Source organism: Callorhinchus milii, unplaced genomic scaffold, assembly GCF_018977255.1.
Source record: "Callorhinchus milii isolate IMCB2004 unplaced genomic scaffold, IMCB_Cmil_1.0 Scaffold1, whole genome shotgun sequence".
Lineage (NCBI taxonomy): Eukaryota > Metazoa > Chordata > Chondrichthyes > Chimaeriformes > Callorhinchidae > Callorhinchus > Callorhinchus milii.
In genome coordinates, this window is record NW_024704742.1 from 55064493 (window position 1) to 55083000 (window position 18508).

Here is an 18508-nt window from a genome sequence, read left to right on the forward strand (position 1 = left end):
GCGTTGGCGTAGTCGAACCTAGATGTAATGGAAGATATATTCCACCAACACACCAACCACAGTCAATATTACTCCAAACACCGACCAAGGAGGGCCACAGACAAAAAATTGTGCCAGAGCTGACAGCACAATAATTCTTGTCATAGGACTGTATTGTCTTTGTGATTTTAGCATACTGTATATAGTAATACAGAAATAAATTGACTAAATTCACTGTAATTATCTGTTAAGTGCTTTGAAATGTTTTAATGTGATGAAGTGTTATAAAAATACAAATTATTTCTTGTATTTACTGGTGGGTTAATAGAATCTCAGCAGTAAATTATGTAAACTTTTACATTAAATCTCAGTCGTGTTCTTTAGTGCTTGTTGCAGTGTGAGATATCTCATGTGTGAGAAGTCTGGACAATTACAATATCGAGAAGAGGGTTACTTTACAGAATTTTTTAAAAATGTATATTTTTCTATCATTTCAGTGCAGCATAAAATGAATGTAAGGATTATTTTTATATTGCAATGTTTGTAATTTAAGAAGATACATTTTAGGAGATAATATATTAATACAGGTTGTATATTGCAATATTTGCACTTATGATAAGATACATATTACTAGATGATAAATTAGAGGAGTGTATTTATTGAAGTTTCTATCATGCCATTGCAGTATGTTTACTGCAGGGGTCACCCTTTTTGCAGACTTGAAAAAGCACTTTATTGCAAGTATAAAATGAAACTTAATCAGATTCTGTGCAAGATTCACTTGAATCTGTTATTTGGATTCTTCTGAAAGTTGCAAAGAACACTTCCAGACACTGAACTCCTGCCAACTGCTGAAAAGTTAACCACCAAAGCAGCCAGACACAGTTTTACAGTTCCATTTGCAGCTCGAAAGTAAAACATATACAGAAAATATATTAATACAAGATAATACTGAGAAAACTTGTAAGATGAAGCTTTGGATCGTTGTTTTGTTCATCGCCTTCAGCGAACTTGTACAAAAGGGTAAGTGAGATTCAGTTGGACGTTCAGTTGCAGTAAAGATGCAGAAGTTTTATTTTGTCCTTTGTTCTGCTGGCTGTAGTCATTGATTTATTCAGCTGCAATTGATTCTATTGATATGTTGCTGCATTTATTGAGCTGCTCTCACAGACTCAGTCTTATTGCAAGGGGTCCCTCAGTGAGTTTAAAATGTTATTTTGCAACTGAACCACACTGTAAATATTTGTTATCGTTGCGGGTATGAACTAATTTAGAGTCCTGTAGCTCAGTAGTTAGAGCGTTCGCCTCGCGAGCAAGAGACCTGGGTTTGATTCCTGGCCGGGTGAAATGTTGGGAAAGTTTGCTTACTCCACACTCCTCTGTTTACCTAGCAGTAAGTAGGAACTCGGTTGTTAGTCGATTGGCGGATCGCTTTTCCGGGGTGTAATAATTCCTTCAAAAAAAAATTGGTCACTCAATCCATGGCTGTTTGTGGGACACTGCTGTGCGCAATTGGCATTTCGCTCACAAATATCCAGTCAATTAATTTTATAGTATAAACAAAACAGAAAGTAACAGATGCTAGAAATCTGAAACAAAAACAGAAGTCACTGGGAACACTCAGCGGGTCAGGGAGTATCTATGGAGAAAGGAAAGTGAGTCAATGTTTTGGGTGCATGACCCTTCGTCATTGGAGTTCTGACAAAGGGTCATGGACACTCTCCTTTCTCCATAGATGCAGCCTGACCTGCTGAGTGTTCCCAGTAACTTCTGTTTTTGTTTCACTATACAGTATGTTCTGTGAAGCGCTTTGAGACGTCTCAAAGACGTGATAAGGCACTATATCAAATGCAAGGATTATTATTCTTATATCTAGACAGGCACTGAAGTCACTCACTACTGATGCCCCAAACTATTGCGTTAGATCCATGTAAAACATTGTCAGTCTTTCGTATGAATAGGCATCTACTGTGTGTTTGCTGGGTCGAAGAGGATAGATCCCTCTTAATGGATCGGAAGGCAATAATCCACATTATCTTTCCAATGGAGTTAGATACAAATCACAAGAATAAAGCAAGTCCAAGATCAATATTCAACCTCTTTGTTGCCTTGTAAGTTCATTGAGTGAATGTTAATGCAAGTTTAATGTACGTTAATATAAGTGTTTATGTAAGTTTGGAATTTTCTTTGCAGTTATTCCTCTCATCTTTAATGGCACAACCTCCCCACCTCTCCCCCAATTTGTGTTATGTTTGAGGATCTGAAAGTATATCTGTTTATGATCAAGAACTGGGAGAAATATTAGACTTGGGGTGGAGGGCATTTGTGCTATGAAGTTTTGCTTTTGGAATGATTTACAGGAAAATTCACCACAGTGTGTAAATGCCAGGAGCAAATTATTGGAGTGTTATATTATCCAAGGGTTTAAATAATATTGGAAAATATGAGAACATTTTTATATTTCTTGTCAGAAACCCAAAATCCAAAGTATTGCCAGTTGAAATGTTTGCTTTTTTATGATAACTTACTGGAAAATTCCTTATCTGGTATATATTATACAGAAGTGCGCAATTGGCTGCCATGTTTCACCCACAAAATATACAGTCAATTCACTGAATTGATATCAAAGCCCCATATCACGACAGTTCAAATCATACATTGATACATGTAAATCGCTATCTCACTTGTGTTTGGGGCCCTGGACAGTGGTATGGGAGGAGATGAAAGGGGCGCAGGTATTGCAGCTTCTGCGCTGGGGTGGGAAGGTGCCGGGGGGAGGAGAGCAACTGTTGGTGGTGATGGAGGAATGAACCAGGGGGTCACGGAGGGAATGGTCCCTTCGGAATGCTGAGGGGGGAGGGAAAGATATGTTTAGTGGTTGGATCATGCTGGAGGTGCCAGAAATGATTGAGAATTATTTTTTGGATGTTGAGGCTGGTGGGGTGAAAGGTGAGGACTAGGGGGACCCTATCACGGTTCTGGGAAGAGGGGGTAGGGATGAGGGCAGAGGTGCAGGAAATAGGGCGGACACGGTCAAAGTCCCTGCCTACCACAGTGGATAGGATTCCTCAGTCGAGGATAAAGAAGGACACTTCAGTTGCTCTGGTGTGAAAGGTGGCATCATCAGAGCAGATGCAGTGAAGGCGGAGACACTAGGAAAAGGGAATGGAGTCTTTACAGGAGGTGGGGTGAGAGGAGGTGTAGTCCAGGTAACTGGAAGTTAGTGTGCTTGTAAAAGATATCTGTTGATAATCTATGCCTCGAGATGGAAATGGTGAAGTTGAGGAAGGGAAGAGAAGAGTCGGAGATGGACCATGTGAATGTTATGGAGGGGTGGAAGGTGGAAGCAAAATTGATGAATTTTTCCAGCTCACTGTGAGGGCAGGAAGCGGCCCCAACAAAGTTGTCAATGTATCTGAGGAACAGGTCAGGGAGCGAACCTGAGTAGGCCTGGAACAAAGAGTGCTCCAGATGGCCAACAAACAGACAGGCGTAGCTGGGACCCATGCGAGTTCCCATAGTGACAACAACAGCAAAAACAAGTTACAATTATAGAGCACCCTTCACATCGGGAGGATGTCCCAAAGTGCTGAACAGTCAAGTATCGGGGCCCGAGCATCGGGGAGGGGTGGTGTAGGGGTGAGGGAAGGCAGAGAGGTGGGAGGGAGACCAAAGGCACAATCCACAAGAAGGGTCTTGAGACCGGCCTTGAAGAAGGGAGGAAGTGAGCCAAAGGGTCCGTGGGATGGAGTTCCAGAGTATGGGGGCAGAGAGGCTGAAAGCTCGGCCACCGATGGTAGGGCGGGTCGGGCGGGAGACATGGAGCAGCCCGGAGCCCACTGAATGGAGGGAGTGGGCAGGTGGTAGGGAGTCAGCAGATCAGAGAGGTAGGAGGGGGCAAGGCCATGGATGGCCTTGAAAGTGAGGATGAGGATCTTGAACTCGATCCTCTAGGGGATGGGGAGCCAGTGGAGTCGGGCGATGGTGGGTGTGATGGAGTTGCGGAGCCTGGTGCATGAGATTACACGAGCTGCAGAGTTCTGGATGATCTGCAGCTTGTGAAGGGAAGAGTTGGGAAGGCCGATAAGGAGGGAGTTCCCGTATTCAAGCCTTGATGTGATGAATACATGGGTGAGGGTTTTGGCAGCCTGAGGGGTGAGTTAGTGGAGGAGTCTGGCAATGTTGCAGAGGTGGTGGTAGGCAGTGCCGGTCATGGCGCGATGTGGGGGAGAAAGGACAGTTCAGGGTCAAACAAGACACCCAGGTTCCTGACTGGTTTAGTGAGGTTGAGTGTGCAGCCGTGGAGGTTGATGCTGCCAGTGCCCGAGGTGCCTGAGACACCATTTACTTGGAAGAAGTGGTTGGAGTTGAAGGTGAAGTTGTTGAAGCTCAGAACAAGTTCAGGCTGGCGGAGGAAGGTGGTGGTGGATGGAAACTGGTTTGGCTGCTGTTTGAGTAAATGTTAACTTTTCCAGTGTGATAAGAAGGGCAAAATTGCACGATACAGAGAAGTGTGTGATTTTTCAGGCAGAAGGAACTTTGTAGGAATGTATAAATTGTGTGAAAAATGTAATATTTCCTAAACATCACATCACAAATGTGTTACAGAATGTTCCATTTTAGCTCTGTATTTGAATTGATTGTTATTTACTGTGTCCATGGTGTTAATCACTGTTTGAATTGTATTTGTATTATATTACAGCATTTATATTATATTATACAACAACAAAATTACATTTGTAAAGTGCCTTTCACGTCAGGAGGATGTCCCAAGGCGCTGAACAGTCGGGGACCAGGACCCAAGCAGGGGGGGGGGGGGCAGGGTTGGGATGAGGGAGGGCAGAGAGGTAGGAGGGTGGCTGAATGCACGGTCAAAAAAGAGGGTCTTGAGTCATGCCTTGAAGGAGGCAAGAGAGGGAGCAACGCAAAGGGATTGTGGGATGGAGTTCCAAAGGGCAGAGAGGCTGAAAGCCCGGCCGCCGATGGTAAAGTGAGTTGGGCGGGAGACATGGAGCAGCCCAGCCTGCTGAACGGAGGGAGCGGACAGGTTGATAGGGTGTCAGCAGGTCAGGGATGCAGGAGGGGGCAAGGCCGTGTAGGGCCTTGAAAGTGAGTACGAGGATTTTTAATTTTATCCTCTGAGGGATGTGGAGCCAGTGGAGCCGGGCGAGGCTGGGGTTGATGGGGTCACGGAGCCTGGTGCGGGAGAGGACATGAGCTACAGAGTCCTGGATGATCTGTAGCTTGTGCAGGGAAGAGTTGGGGAGGCCGACAAGCAGAGAGTTTCCGTAGTCGAGTCTTGAGGTGACGAATGTGCTTATGAGGGTTGAGGCAGTGGTGCAGTCGGGCAATGTTATGGAGGTGGGGGAAGGCACAGATTTCTCCCCCATGTCCGTGCCTCATGGAGGAGAAAGGATAGTTGAGGGTCGAACAAGACGCCCAGGTTCCTGACTGGCTTGGTGAGGTGGAGTGCCCATCCGTGGATGCAGATGCTGCCAGTGCCAGTGTGGGGACGCTGGCGCGAGCCAATCAGCAGGGCCTCGGTCTTGCTGACATTCAGCTGTGGAAGCTTTACTCTCATCCAGGACTTGATGCCTGATAGGCAGTCTGTTAGGATATCAGTTGTCCTGGAATTGAGGATGGAGGCAGAGAGATAGAGTTGTGTGTCATCCACGAATATCTGGAAGTTGACCCCGTGTCTGTAGATGGGGTCACAGATGGACAGGATACCGTTTGTGAGCTTGACCGAGCAGACCCGATTGGAGGGGCTCGTGAAGGTAGTGGTTGGAGAGGAAAGAGTAAAGCTGAGAAGCAATGACTCTTTCAAGGACTTGGAAAAAAAGGGAGGTTGGAAAGCAGGGATGGGTCCAGGGAAAGGTTTTTCAGGATGGGGGTGATTATAACTGCTTTTAGGGGGATGGGAACGGTGACAGGTGATAAGGAGAGATTGATGGTGTCAGAGAGTAGAGGAGTGAGGAGGTGGAGCTGCGAGGTAAGGAGATGGGGGGGGTGGGGTCAATTATATGTAAGTAACTGCATACCCAAGAGAAAAAGGAATAGAGAAGCATGAGAGGAGGCAAGGGAGGGGGATTGGAAAACGTTGTGGGTTCATGTGGAGTATAAGCACCAGTAAGGTCTAGTTAGGCAGAATGGCCTGTTTCAGTGCTGCAGATCCTATGTAATTCTGTAACTGTTTATATTATATTGGACTATTTGTATTGTATTATACCTATATAAATAGGAATATGGAATCACTTATAATGAATGCGGCATTGTTTTTTGACAGATTGTGATCTGAATGTTTAATGATGTTTTATTAGGTGACTGTCATCAGGCAGCTTTTAGGGGGCTCCAGCAGAATGCAAAAATGAAACAAAACGTGGCAGCAAATAGAAACCGAGCTTTAGGTAAGAAGATGAATCTGCAGCTTGCAAAGACTGGAAAGGAGAGAGGTTATCTGGAGAAGAGCCTGAAGATCATCTTCATTATGACACAGGTGATGGCTAAAGGACAGTTTCGTAAACCAAGAGAAACACTGACTCTAACTGCAGGGAAGACAGTGGAACTTCGCTGTAAGGGTAGCAATATTGGATGGTCTTATCCAGCTCACCTCAATGACTTCAAGGATCCCAGATTAAGGTAAAGATAATATGTAGTGCATTACAATCATAAACAGCAAATCAATGCCCATGTGTATAATGTTTTCTGCATTTGATTGTTCTAAACGCTGGTAATTCTAACAATTCATAGCAGATTTGATGTGATGTAGCCCAAATGCCAATTTGCACACAGCAATGTCCTGCCAAACAGCCATGAAGGGAATAATCAATTTTATTTGGGGGATTGTTGGCCAAAATGCTGGGAGGACACTCCCTTCTCCTTTTTGAACAGTGCAGTGAATTCTTTAACTTTCACCTGAACAAACAGAAACAGATGCAACCTCAGTTTAACGTCTCATTCTAAGGACAGAATCACACATCCAATAATGTAGCACGTCTCTAGCACTGCACCGGAGTGAAGCCTAGACTGTGAGCTCAAATACCCCACATGGGCTTGAACCCCCCCAACCTTCTAACTCTGAGGCAAGAGTGCTGCCAACCTATGTCGATAGAGGATTGAGCGTGGCTAAGCTCTTAATGGCCTTTTTTTTCCTATACTTTTTTGGTGATCTGATGTTTTTTGATGATCTGATGTTTGCGTTATACAAGAGTAAGTGTGCTGTCAGGGCTCAACATTACCTTTTACCATTTGGGGAAATAATAAATCAACGTTCTGATTATCTTTAATTTTTCAACTTAATGAAAACCTTGAGTTCAATAGCAGACAAAGCATCATAGTGATAAGAGCACTTTTTGAACACTTTGGTCAGTAAGTACTGTGGTTGCACAGTGCACTGCTTTGGCAAGCTGCAGAATCAGGGACTGGTAGATTGTAGCTTCATGCTGGTGGTAACCAGGTAACAAAGTCCTGAGCAATCTATCACAGGCATTATATACCCAGAGCTGCTATGGAAGACCTTTGTAGCTCAGAGATTCTCATGGAGGTCATATATCTGCTTTCAGGTGAGGGATCCAAACATGATTTTAATGGCGTTTCAGAGGAGAAGTCTTTAGATTGAACCTTATCCCTTCATAAAGGTTAAAAATGCCTGTGGTTGAAGCATATTGCATCAAATGTATTTGAGAGAATATAATAATAATAACATAATAGTAATCCTTGCACTGGATATAGCGCTTTTCACGTCTTCTAGACGTCTCAAAGCACTTCACAGAATATACTGTAAAGTTAATTGACTGTATATTTGTGAGCAAAATGCAGCAGCCAATTGCGCACAGCAGTGTCCCACAAACAGTCGTGGATTGAAGTGACCAATTTTATCATTGTTTTTTTTTTCTTGAGTGTTTATTATCAGGCATGTGGAGTAAGGAAACTTGCCCAAGGTTTCACCCTGCCAGGAATCAAACCCAGATCTCTCGCTTGCAAAGCGAATGCTCTAACCACTGAGCTACAGGACTCCACTTGAAAATATATCAGGGTGAAAGGAATAGAGAGGTATAGGAGAGGACAATAGGAAAAGTGGGGGTTTGATGTGGGGACTTGTGTAGAAATGAGCACTGGCGCAGACCGATTGGGCCAAAAGGGTGTGTCTGTGCCGTACCACTCCATGTAACTGCGTAACTATTGGGATGTCACCTGTGGAATGCACCTGCTCACAGGTGAATGATTAGATTAAGATGTTACACTGAATTTCCTGGAGATTCACTCCATGACTGTAAACAATTCGGCATAAAAAATCCAAAAGCGTATTAATAAATTGATGAAACATTTTTCTTAAGCACTGAAGGTACTAACTTGGATAAAACTATACAAAGCTTAATAGTAACATATGTTTTATTTTGACCTTGTTTAGCATTAAACATCAGGAGAAATACAGTCAGCTAATGCTCAGCAATGCAACAGCTGCTGATACTGGAGAATACAGCTGTTGGGCAATAGTGTGTGATGGGCTGGAGTGCAGTAAGGATGACCTGAGAATGGGAAAAACATACATCTTCTTCACAGGTAACCTGTAAAGTTTCCCATTTTTACAGTAGTTTAGATTTCCACCTTACTCCTTTCATCACCCAGTAATATTGGTACAATAATAATATACAATACAATTTTTAATAATTTAATAATCCTTGCATTTAATATAGCACCTATATCATTGAAAAAGTCTAAAGTCCCTCAGAGTTTTTGTGAATGGGGTGACTTTTAACATCAAGAACATCTCAAAGTGATTCACAAAGTTTCTGTCACATGTATTCATTGCACATTTGTAGGCGATTGACTCACATGTATGCCTTTCTCACACCCATGACAGTCATATAAATATAATGTGTGTTCTGAGAAAGGCAAGTTTTAATGAGCTACATAGTGTTTAATGTAATAAGGTGATCGCTTTGATTGTATTGTGAAATTTGCAAAACTCCCAATTATAAATCATGAAATCAGCAAAGTTGAAGAAGGCCAGTGTGCACACCCCAGCTGATATTTTGGCCATCGATCCTTTATCAGACTTTACCATTTTGGGGGATTCAGAAATAGCCTTTTAGAGAACTGCGCAAAGCAAACAACTGTTATGGGAATGCAAAAGGCATATTCTCTATGATCACCAGCACAGTTGTAATTAATACAATTAATCTAGTTTGTGAATACCACTAAGCATTCACCAATTATCATGTTTATTCAATAACAACAACCTGCATTTATATAGCACCCTTCACACAGGGTACAACAACAAGACAACAACAAGATTCCATTTATAGAGCGCCTTTCACGTCAGGAGGACGTCCCAAGGCGCTGCATGACCCCTTTGTCAGGGTGAGGGGAGGGAAGGGAGGGAGAGAGGAGGGGGGAAATTTTGGGTCATGACCCGAGCAGGGGGGAAATGGTCAGGGTGAGGGGAGGGAAGGGAGGGAGAGAGGAGGGGGAAATGGTCAGGGTGAGGGGAGGGAAGGGAGGGAGCGAGGAGGAGGAAGAGAGTCGAGAGGGGAGCTGAAGGCACGGTCAAAGAGAAAGGTTTTGAGACCGGCCTTGAAGGAGGAAAGGGAGGAAGCAAGGCGAAGGCACTGGGGGATGGAGTTCCAGAGCCTCGGGGCTGAGAGGCTGAAGGCCCGACCACCGATAGTAGGGCGGTTGGGGCGGGGGACGTGGAGCAGACCGGAGCCAGAGGAACGGAGGGTACGGGCAGGTAGGTAGGGGGATAGTAGGTTGGAGAGGTAGGAGGGAGCAAGGCCGTGAATGGCCTTGTAGGTGAGGATGAGGATCTTGAAATCAATCCTCTGGGGGATGGGGAGCCAGTGGAGGCGAGCGAGGGTGGGAGTGATGTGGTCCCGAAGCCTGGTGCGGGACAGTACACGAGCTGCAGAGTTCTGAATGACCTGCAGCTTGTGGAGGGAGGTGGCGGGAAGGCCGGCGAGGAGAGAGTTCCCATAGTCCAGCCTTGAGGTGACAAAGGCGTGAACCAGGGTTTCAGCAGCGTGAGGGGTGAGGTAGTGCCGTAATCTGGCGATATTCCGGAGGTGATGGAAGGCGGTGCCAGTTGTGGTGCGGATGTGAGGGAGAAAGGACAGCTCAGGGTCGAACAAAACGCCGAGGTTCCTGACTGGCTTTGAGAGGTGGAGAGTGCAGCCTTGGATGCTGATGGTGTCAGCGCCTGAGGTGCGGAGGCGCTGACGTGAGCCAATCAGGAGGGCCTCGGTTTTTCGCACGTTGAGCTGAAGAAAGTTGTCTCTCGTCCAGGACTCGATGTCGGACAGGCAGGCTGTCAGGACATCGGTGGTCGTGGAGTTGAGAGTAGAGGAGGAAAGGTAGAGTTGGGTGTCATCCGCATACATGTGGAAGTTAACCCCATGTTTGCGGATGATGTCACCGAGGGGGAGCATATAGAGGGTGAAGAGGAGGGGACCGAGGACAGAGCCCTGAGGGACACCACATGAGACAGTACGGGGGGTGGAGGAGAAGCCATTCGTTGAGACGAAGTGAAGACGGTGGGAAAGGTAAGAGCTAAACCATTCAAGGACAGTGCCTTGAAGGTTGAGGTGGGAGGACAAGCGGTGGAGTAGGATAGCGTGGTCGACCGTATCGAATGCTGCCGATAGGTCGAGGAGGACGAGGAGACAGAGGGAGCCCTGGTCACAGATAGTCAGGATATCATTGGTGACCTTGACCAGGGCAGTTTCTGTGCTATGAGCAGCACGGAAACCTGACTGAAGGGGTTCAAAAAGAGAATGGGTGGAGAGGAAAGAGCGCAGTTGGGAGGCGACAACTCTTTCCAAGACCTTGGAGAGAAAGGGGAGGTTGGAGATGGGCCGGTAGCTTGATAGCTGCGACGCATCAAGGGAGGGTTTTTTCAGGGTGGGCGTGATGATGGCAGTTTTTAATGGAATGGGGACAGAGCCAGAGGAGAGGGACAGGTTTATGATGTCAGTGATATGTGGGGCAAGAAAATGGAGCTGGGAGATAAGGAGTGGAGTGGGGATGGGGTCAAGGGAGCAGGTGGTTGGTTTTAGGGATAGGATGAGTTCAGTGACAGAGGGTGGGGAAACGGGTACGAAGGTGTGTAGGGGAGGATGGGTAGGAGTCGGAGTGTGGGAGGGAAGGGGTGGGTGGTGGGTGGAAGTTGGAGGGGAAGTGACCGCGGAGCGGATTCCCTTGATCTTGGATTCAAGGAAATCCAGCATCTCCTCGCAGTGAAGGTTGGAGGAGATGACCTGCGCGGGGTGGCGGGGGGGACGGAGGAGTCGGGATGTGGTGGAAAACAGTAGCCTGGGGTTGTTCTTCGCCTCCAGGATTATCCTGGAGTAGAAGGACGACTTGGCCGAGGCTAGAGTGGAGCGGTAAATTTTGAGGAGGTCCAGCCAGATTTGTCGGTGGACCGTTAAGCCGGATTTGACAAAGGTGCGCTCAGCAGCCCGCACCTGGCATTTCAGTGAGCGGAGGTGGGTGGTGTACCAGGGGGAGGAGCGGGAGTAGGAGACAGTGCGGGAAGTGATGGGGGCAAGAGTATCGAGTGTGGAGGAGAGGATATTGTGGAGGAGGGAGAGAGGAGAAGAGGGGTCGGTGAGGGTTGAAGGCCAGAGGGAGAGGAGTTCAGAGGACTCCAAGGCATCGGTTAGGGATTGTGGGGGTAACTTCTTCCAAGGGCGGTAGAAGATGGTGGTGGGTCTGGTGGAGGTGGGGAGGGGGGTGGAGGTGGTGAAGGAGATGAAGTAGTGGTCGGAGATGGCCTTGTCGGTAATAGTGACATCCGAGACACTGAGGCCCCGGGTGATCACCAAATCGAGTGGGTGGCCGTGACTGTGAGTGGGGGAGTTTATGTGTAGGGAAAGGTTGAGTGAGGAGAGCAGGGAAGAGAAGTCTGTGGAGATGGAGCAGGAGGGGGTGAAGTGTAGGTTAAAGTCGCCCAGGATGATGAGGCGATCAGAGGAGAGGCAAAGAGATGTGAGGAGTGTTGAAATGTCAGAGATAGTAGCATCTTGGCTGGCTGATCAGTGGTCTAGTTTAATGCTGAGCCAGAGAGAAAAGGGAGGTGACCATAGGGATAGTTAAAGAGGAAAATCTTCAGGCGTTATCTGAAGACAAGTAAAGAGAGGAAAGGTAGAGGGATTAAGGCAAGTGGTTACAATGGTTCAGGGTGTACAAACTGTTTCAAACTCAATATCCATCTTACACCCTTCTACGGAGGTAATTGTGATCCCAATTATTTAATGTTCCCAGATCCGACTGAATTATTCGTGCCATCAGCCAGCTACTTTGAAATTGTCTATCTTCAAGCTGATAAACCTTCCATAATCCCTTGTCGATTGAGCACCCCTTCAGCCAAAGTCACTCTGCACCAGGACCTGCCTCCACAAGAAGTTCCTGTGGATGGAACGTACATTAGTTACGTTTCGAAGAAAGGTTTTATAATTCACCGGCCTCAACCTGAACATAAAGGGGTTGTATACTGCAAGGCAGCTTTACATGGGGTTCCACAAATATCAAACAACTATCTTCTTCTCTATGTGGAAGGTAATAACAAATATCTTACGATATATTCACGAGACTACGCATGCTGTTTAGCGGCAGTAAGAAGCATTATCTGTTTTGTATTAAAAGTAACTTTACATGTTTCCTCTTTCCCTGAGTAGTTGACAAATATTTATGCAGCTTACAAAAGTTTGTAATTGTGTTGTATTGTTCAAACATTGAAGAGTAAAAACAAAATATTTAAGGTCAATGCCAACAACTTCCTATTTATCACCCTTTCTCCAAGCAGGATGTAAAGTGAGTACTTAAGATGGAGATATCATGTGAATGGCTGGAGATAGTTTGAGAATAAGAGAAATCTGGTGATTGGCCAAATATTTTTCTAACATCCAGCTGTAAACTTCCTAGTTTTCCTCTGTCTGAGGCTACATGAAGTCAAGAGTTGTAAAAAATCCTTAAGTCTCCCTATATTAAACATGAAATAAATGTGATCTTAATCACTGACATGTACATAGTAGATGCATGAGCCATGTGCATGAACCCTGTGTATATATGCAATACTCATTTGTATAGGAGTATGAGCTGTGCGTATGCATGTAACTTAGTGTGTACACGAGGGTCACACACCTATCCATATGAATTATGACCACCCTGAAATGGTGTTTTTCTCTCTGGTCATTTTGCACTTCAAGGCCTTCTGGAAAACACAATTAGTTTTGTACATATCGCAAATTAGAGAGCGTTTGATATGACAAATTCCATCCCACATTTGAATGGCCTGCTACAGTCACTGGTTTGGCTCATACATGCAAAGTGAGTACTTGGCGAGGTACTGGAGGGCTGATAGGACCTGTGGTACCAAATCTCAGCCTGTGTGAGCATCTTCAGTAGAGTAGCTTAAGAGAAGGGCAAAGTAATTCACCAAATTCCAATAAAACTGCAAATTGAAAACTAAATAATATCAGAGTGCAACTGAAAGGAAAACTTTCATCAAATTTTATATTATTTCAGAAGCATTTAAAACAAGCGTATTTTCCTGCCACAATTTATGCAGGAAAAACATATTTTTAAAAAAAATTGTGTTGCTGTTTGGTTTGAAAGAGTTTTCCAATGGAATCGAGCAGCTTAACTTTGTGATGTGTGACATTTCAGGCAAACTGCCACAAAAATCAGTAATGAACAGCATTTTATGTGTACAGTTCCTAGTGGCCCTCCATCAACAACTATTGTAACTTCATCAAGCAAAGTGAGCTACGGAGACGAACTCAATGTAACCTGTAAAGTGCTTGGAGAACCAGATGTGCAGGTGATGTTTACTTGGAAATACCCAGGACAGCCAGTAAGTCCTTCATGTTTGATTTTTAATCAATTCACTAAATAACTTTCTCCCTTATTTGTAAACTGATTGGAATATATCAGTAGATTAAAGAGGTGTCCCCATATTTTTCTCAAAATATGAGAATAAAAAGAAAAACTATAGCAATGTCAAACAATTGTTCAGTTATTACTGTCGGCTGTAATGAATATTTAACCAACTAAAACTACATAGCTTGCCATTGAAAGCACTGTTTGGCAAACTTCTTGCTGCTTGACCAGCTAGGACCACCTTACCCATTAAAGCTTTGGCTTGCAGGGTTAAGAGCTGAGTGGGAAGACGTCCTGCCACCAGTAACTGATCTGCCTCTCCAAATCCTGCTGACAAATCCTCCCGACGTGAAAGGCACTATACAAATGTAATCTTTTTATAATCTTGTTGTTGTTGACAAGCCAGGCTGTGGCTGGTCTGTCATCAGTAATGCCCTGGAGTACGATGGATCCACCTGGCTCAGGAGCCCAGATCACCACAGAGGATTGACTCAATTCTAACATTCCATTGGCGAGAACGTTAACCTGCAGCCAGTTCAGATCCAAGGAGAAACCCCACTTACCTCTCCCCCAAGGAAGATATCAGCCACTGAGGAACACAAGGCACTGAAGCAAACCGTTCCAAAAAACGTACATCTGGAAGCTTGTGCATGCAGTTGTTTTAAAGTCAATACAAGACAGCCATTGTAAAAACTGCCCTATGATTTAAATAGACAGTTACAACAGTGATGGAAGCATTGGAAAACTTCTTGAGGGCCAGTTACGATGAGAAGGGGTCTCCTTGAAGCTGAACTGGCTCCAAGGTGACATGCCTGGCAACTGAATATTGGAATCGAGCCAGCCCTCTTCAGCAGTCTCAGTAGTCCAGTTCCTGAGCCAGGCGGATCCCTAGTATTCCAGGGTACTGCTGATGACAGCACAGTCAGCCTGGCTCATCAGCAGAACCTGGAGGGCAGACCAGTCACTGGGGTCAGGAACTCATCGCACTCATCTCCTGTTAACCCTGCAAGCCAAAGCCCTAATGGGTAGAGTGGTCCTAGCTGGACAAGCAGTGGGGAAGCTTGCCAAATTACGATATCAATGGCAAGTTATGCGGGCTGAGCTGGTTAGACTCCAGCAGTACCCCAACGCACATTCTGGGGCCCCGAAGCCTTGGCTCTTGCCAGCTTGTGCCTAATACTTTCCGGAATTGGGTAAGCAAGATGTATCCCTTCAGGGAGAGAGTTTGCATTCCAACATCATATCTATGGAATTTGCATGCGTAGGAGGGATGCATGGAAATCTCAACTTGGTTTGGATACTCTTAATAATAATCCTTGCATTTGAAATCGCGCTTTTCACGTCGGGAGGACATCCCAAAGCGCTTCACAGAACACACTGTAAAGTGAATTGACTGTATACTTGTGGGCGAACGGGGCAGCCAATTGCGCACAACAATGTCCCACAAACAGTCATATGGATTGAAAATGACCAATTTATTACTGTTTTTGTTTTTGGAGGGATTATTATTAGGCGTGTGGAGTAAGGAAACTTGCCCAAGGTTTCGCCCTGCCTGGCATTGAACTCAGGTCTCTCACTTGCAAAGCGCGTGCTCTAACCACTGAGCTACAGGACTCCACTTAAGCATAGTGATGGGTTTCCGCACGTGTCAGATACCTGGCTGACCAAAATAGATTACAATGATGCGTAAATCATCAGTTACTGAAGTAATAATAATGCTTACATTTGGTATAGCACCTTCCCCGTTGAGAGGAAGTTGAGGTGCTGGAGTATGCACCAGACTGTGAGAAATCTCTGATTTGACCGTGGGTTCACTCGCACAGTTTCTCCATGTCTTTCAGTGCTTTCACCAAAATAAAGTGCAGCACACAACAGCCCACAGAGGAGCAGATACAAGAAGGGGGAAAAGAAAGGAATAACAAAGGATTGAAAATAAAAATAAATAACAGGTCAATCAGCATCTGAAAGCACTAGGTTAGCGTTTGAGGTGAAACCTTTCATTAGAACACCACTTATAACACAAGCTCGTATCTGAATCATAATCTTATCAGATACTGATTGACCTGCTGTGGATTTCCAGCATCTGCAATCTTTCACTTTATCTCTAATGAATTTTGAAAGACTGCAAACAGTAGACTAGACACAGTGATGTTAGTTGTAAACTGTGTGGATCCCCTGGAGCTGCAGGGCAACACGCGTTATAATACATTATAATTCAAAAAAAATCACACACCACATTCTAATGGGTCTTCAGGAAAACATGGCTGCCAGCTGCTTTACACAAATTATTGCTACGTTCGCTTACAAAACACAGTTAATATACTTCATAATATAACCTACAAGATGTTTTGAGCCGTCCTCACAATGTGAAAGGCGCTATATCAAATATTATTATTATTGTAAGTGAGGTTACTCCAGAGCACCAACAACCAGCTGCAGCAACATTGGAAATATTGGCAAATGGAATAGTTCCTGTCTACCTTTACTTCAATGCCACAATACGTGGCAAGAGGAGAAATGTCTAAATAAATGTGCATTTCCAAAAATAGATAGTAAAATGTATCATTATATTTTTATAATGGTTTCTTTATAAATGCAAGTTACTGTTTCTTTTTGCTGTTTGAATGGACCGGCTGATCTCAGTTTTATTTTAACAGGATGAAAGGCCAGTGATTATCACAGACAAATGGAGACTAATAAACCGGGATGGGAGCCACACCACCAGATTGTCACAGAGTGTTCTTTACATTGATGACATTGAAACAATTGATATAGGGGATTACATCTGCTCAGCTCAAAACCCAATGGGACAGACTGCAGTGGCCACGCGAGTGGTCGCACGTGACTAACAAAGTCCACGTATGATTGAGCTTCCCAAGTGGAAAAATCAATCCAACATGCAAAGGGAATGGTTCTGTGCCAATCCATGAACTGTATCCCATTTCTTGAGTGAATCCTTATGTGGAAACTTGGTGCAGAACTTGAAATATTTCAGTAGATCATGTTTCTCCGACAACCAGGCAACACAGTTTAAACGTTTATGTCTGTCTGCACAGTTGGTGTCCAGAAATCAATTACACATTCCTTTATGAAGCAAAACGTTCTAATACCAGAGATATGTAATGCAACTGAGTTCCTAAAGTACATGACAGTGTGACTCCCAGTTTTATAACGGGGGAGCCACAGAACATAATGCAAATTAATGATAATCTTCTATTATTTACTTAGCTGTTACCAGTAATACTTATCTGGAAGTTTGTTTGTTTGGAAACGGTGTTTGTTTGGAAACTGTAGAGTGTTTCTGATGAGAGAGAAGCTCCTCCCTCCACATAATAAAAACAGAATCAATCCCTCCACCCTTCCACAAACCTGACCTAATTCATTGAGATATGTTTGGGGGGAAGGGACTATCATTTAACATCAAATACAAGATCAGCCTTTTTTAAAATCCTGGTTGTAACCTGAGTGACAAACAAACAAAGTATCCAACAATTCACAGCTTTTGGCAGTATTGCTGTTTCAGTCTTTCACAAGCCACTTTGATGTACGTCAGGCAGCAGTTGAAATTAATGCGCTCATCAGACCCACCTTTAAGCAGTGCTTGTGGTTTCAAAAACAAGTTATGTTCTAGGGAAACTTAGGAAAACTGGAGCAGAAAGAGGCCATTCAGCCCATCAAGCCTGTTCCATCATCCCTATTGATTCCGCCTCAACAACTAGTTGAAGTAGAACATTTCATGTCTTCACAACCTTCTGCACATAATTTCTGACACTGTAAAAAAGGTGAAAGAATCAAATCCCTTTGGTGTTACTTAATTGTATTATAAACAGCTCACAGTGGGTTGACTCCTAGACAACTTATTTTTCCATATTAAAAAGGGTACATTAATAAGGACTTAACTGGGTCTCGCCCAGCCGAATAATTATTAGCTTTACGCAACAGAGATCTTGTCATTAAGTCCCAATGATCTGCTTTGTAACTGCTGTTAATGTGCTTGTTCTGTCCTGTGTACTAACCATTCATTAATTCATTAAGAAAGGGTTTTGAAACACTTGTGCTTTGATCCTTCACCATATTATTGTGCATTTAAAATAGTTGTTTTCATTTCTGGGGAATAAACATACCGCATTTTTCACATTAAATAATATCAATAAATATAAAAATCTGAGAAAATAGTCTTCAATTGTTGATAGTCATGTTTAGTTTCATTCAAATATATGATTAATTATGCCTTTAGCATTAAATCTAATGTATGAAAAAATATTAAGATGAATTTCTTAATTACCTTTTTTTTACACAACAACTTGCACCTATACAGGAGTTTTCACATTGGATGAGCATCTGGAAGCACTTCACAAAAACGGTGAGGATCCCTGAACAGTGAGAGGGAATTTAAAGGCGTTCACCAAGGATATGGTCAAAGAGATATGTTTTAAAGGCAGTGAAAGAAATAGCAAGGTTGCAAAAATAAGATGGCGCAAGGATTTGGAAATCAGGACAAGGATCTTGAAGTCAATCAATTGGAATACTGGGACCTCATGGAGCCTGGTGAGGACAACAGCAAACAACAATTTTTATTTATATATGCAATAAGAGTTTCAGAGTTGTAAAGCACTCTGAGACGCCAAAAACGGCAAAGTTTGATGCTGAG

General features: G+C 44.2%; 1 protein-coding gene across 1 annotated transcript; it reads left to right on the plus strand.

Moving 5' to 3' along the window:
- Positions 1-777: 777 nt before the first annotated feature.
- pdgfrl (platelet-derived growth factor receptor-like) lies at positions 778-18020 on the plus strand. Its single transcript, XM_007892803.2, has 6 exons — positions 778-1002; positions 6300-6618; positions 8390-8541; positions 12241-12534; positions 13692-13831; positions 16515-18020. Exons 1-6 carry the CDS (start codon positions 948-950, stop codon positions 16704-16706), a joined length of 1152 nt encoding a protein of 383 aa, XP_007890994.1. The 5' UTR covers positions 778-947; the 3' UTR covers positions 16707-18020.
- The last annotated feature ends 488 nt before the right edge of the window (positions 18021-18508 follow it).

Bases quoted from the DNA above. Each gene is read 5' to 3' on its own strand.
- pdgfrl (XM_007892803.2), top strand. From the start codon at position 948: ATGAAGCTTTGGATCGTTGTTTTGTTCATCGCCTTCAGCGAACTTGTA. The intron at 8,542-12,240 runs GTAACCTGTAAA...TAATGTTCCCAG, and splicing joins AACATACATCTTCTTCACAG to ATCCGACTGAATTATTCGTG. The intron at 12,535-13,691 runs GTAATAACAAAT...TTATGTGTACAG, and splicing joins TCTTCTTCTCTATGTGGAAG to TTCCTAGTGGCCCTCCATCA.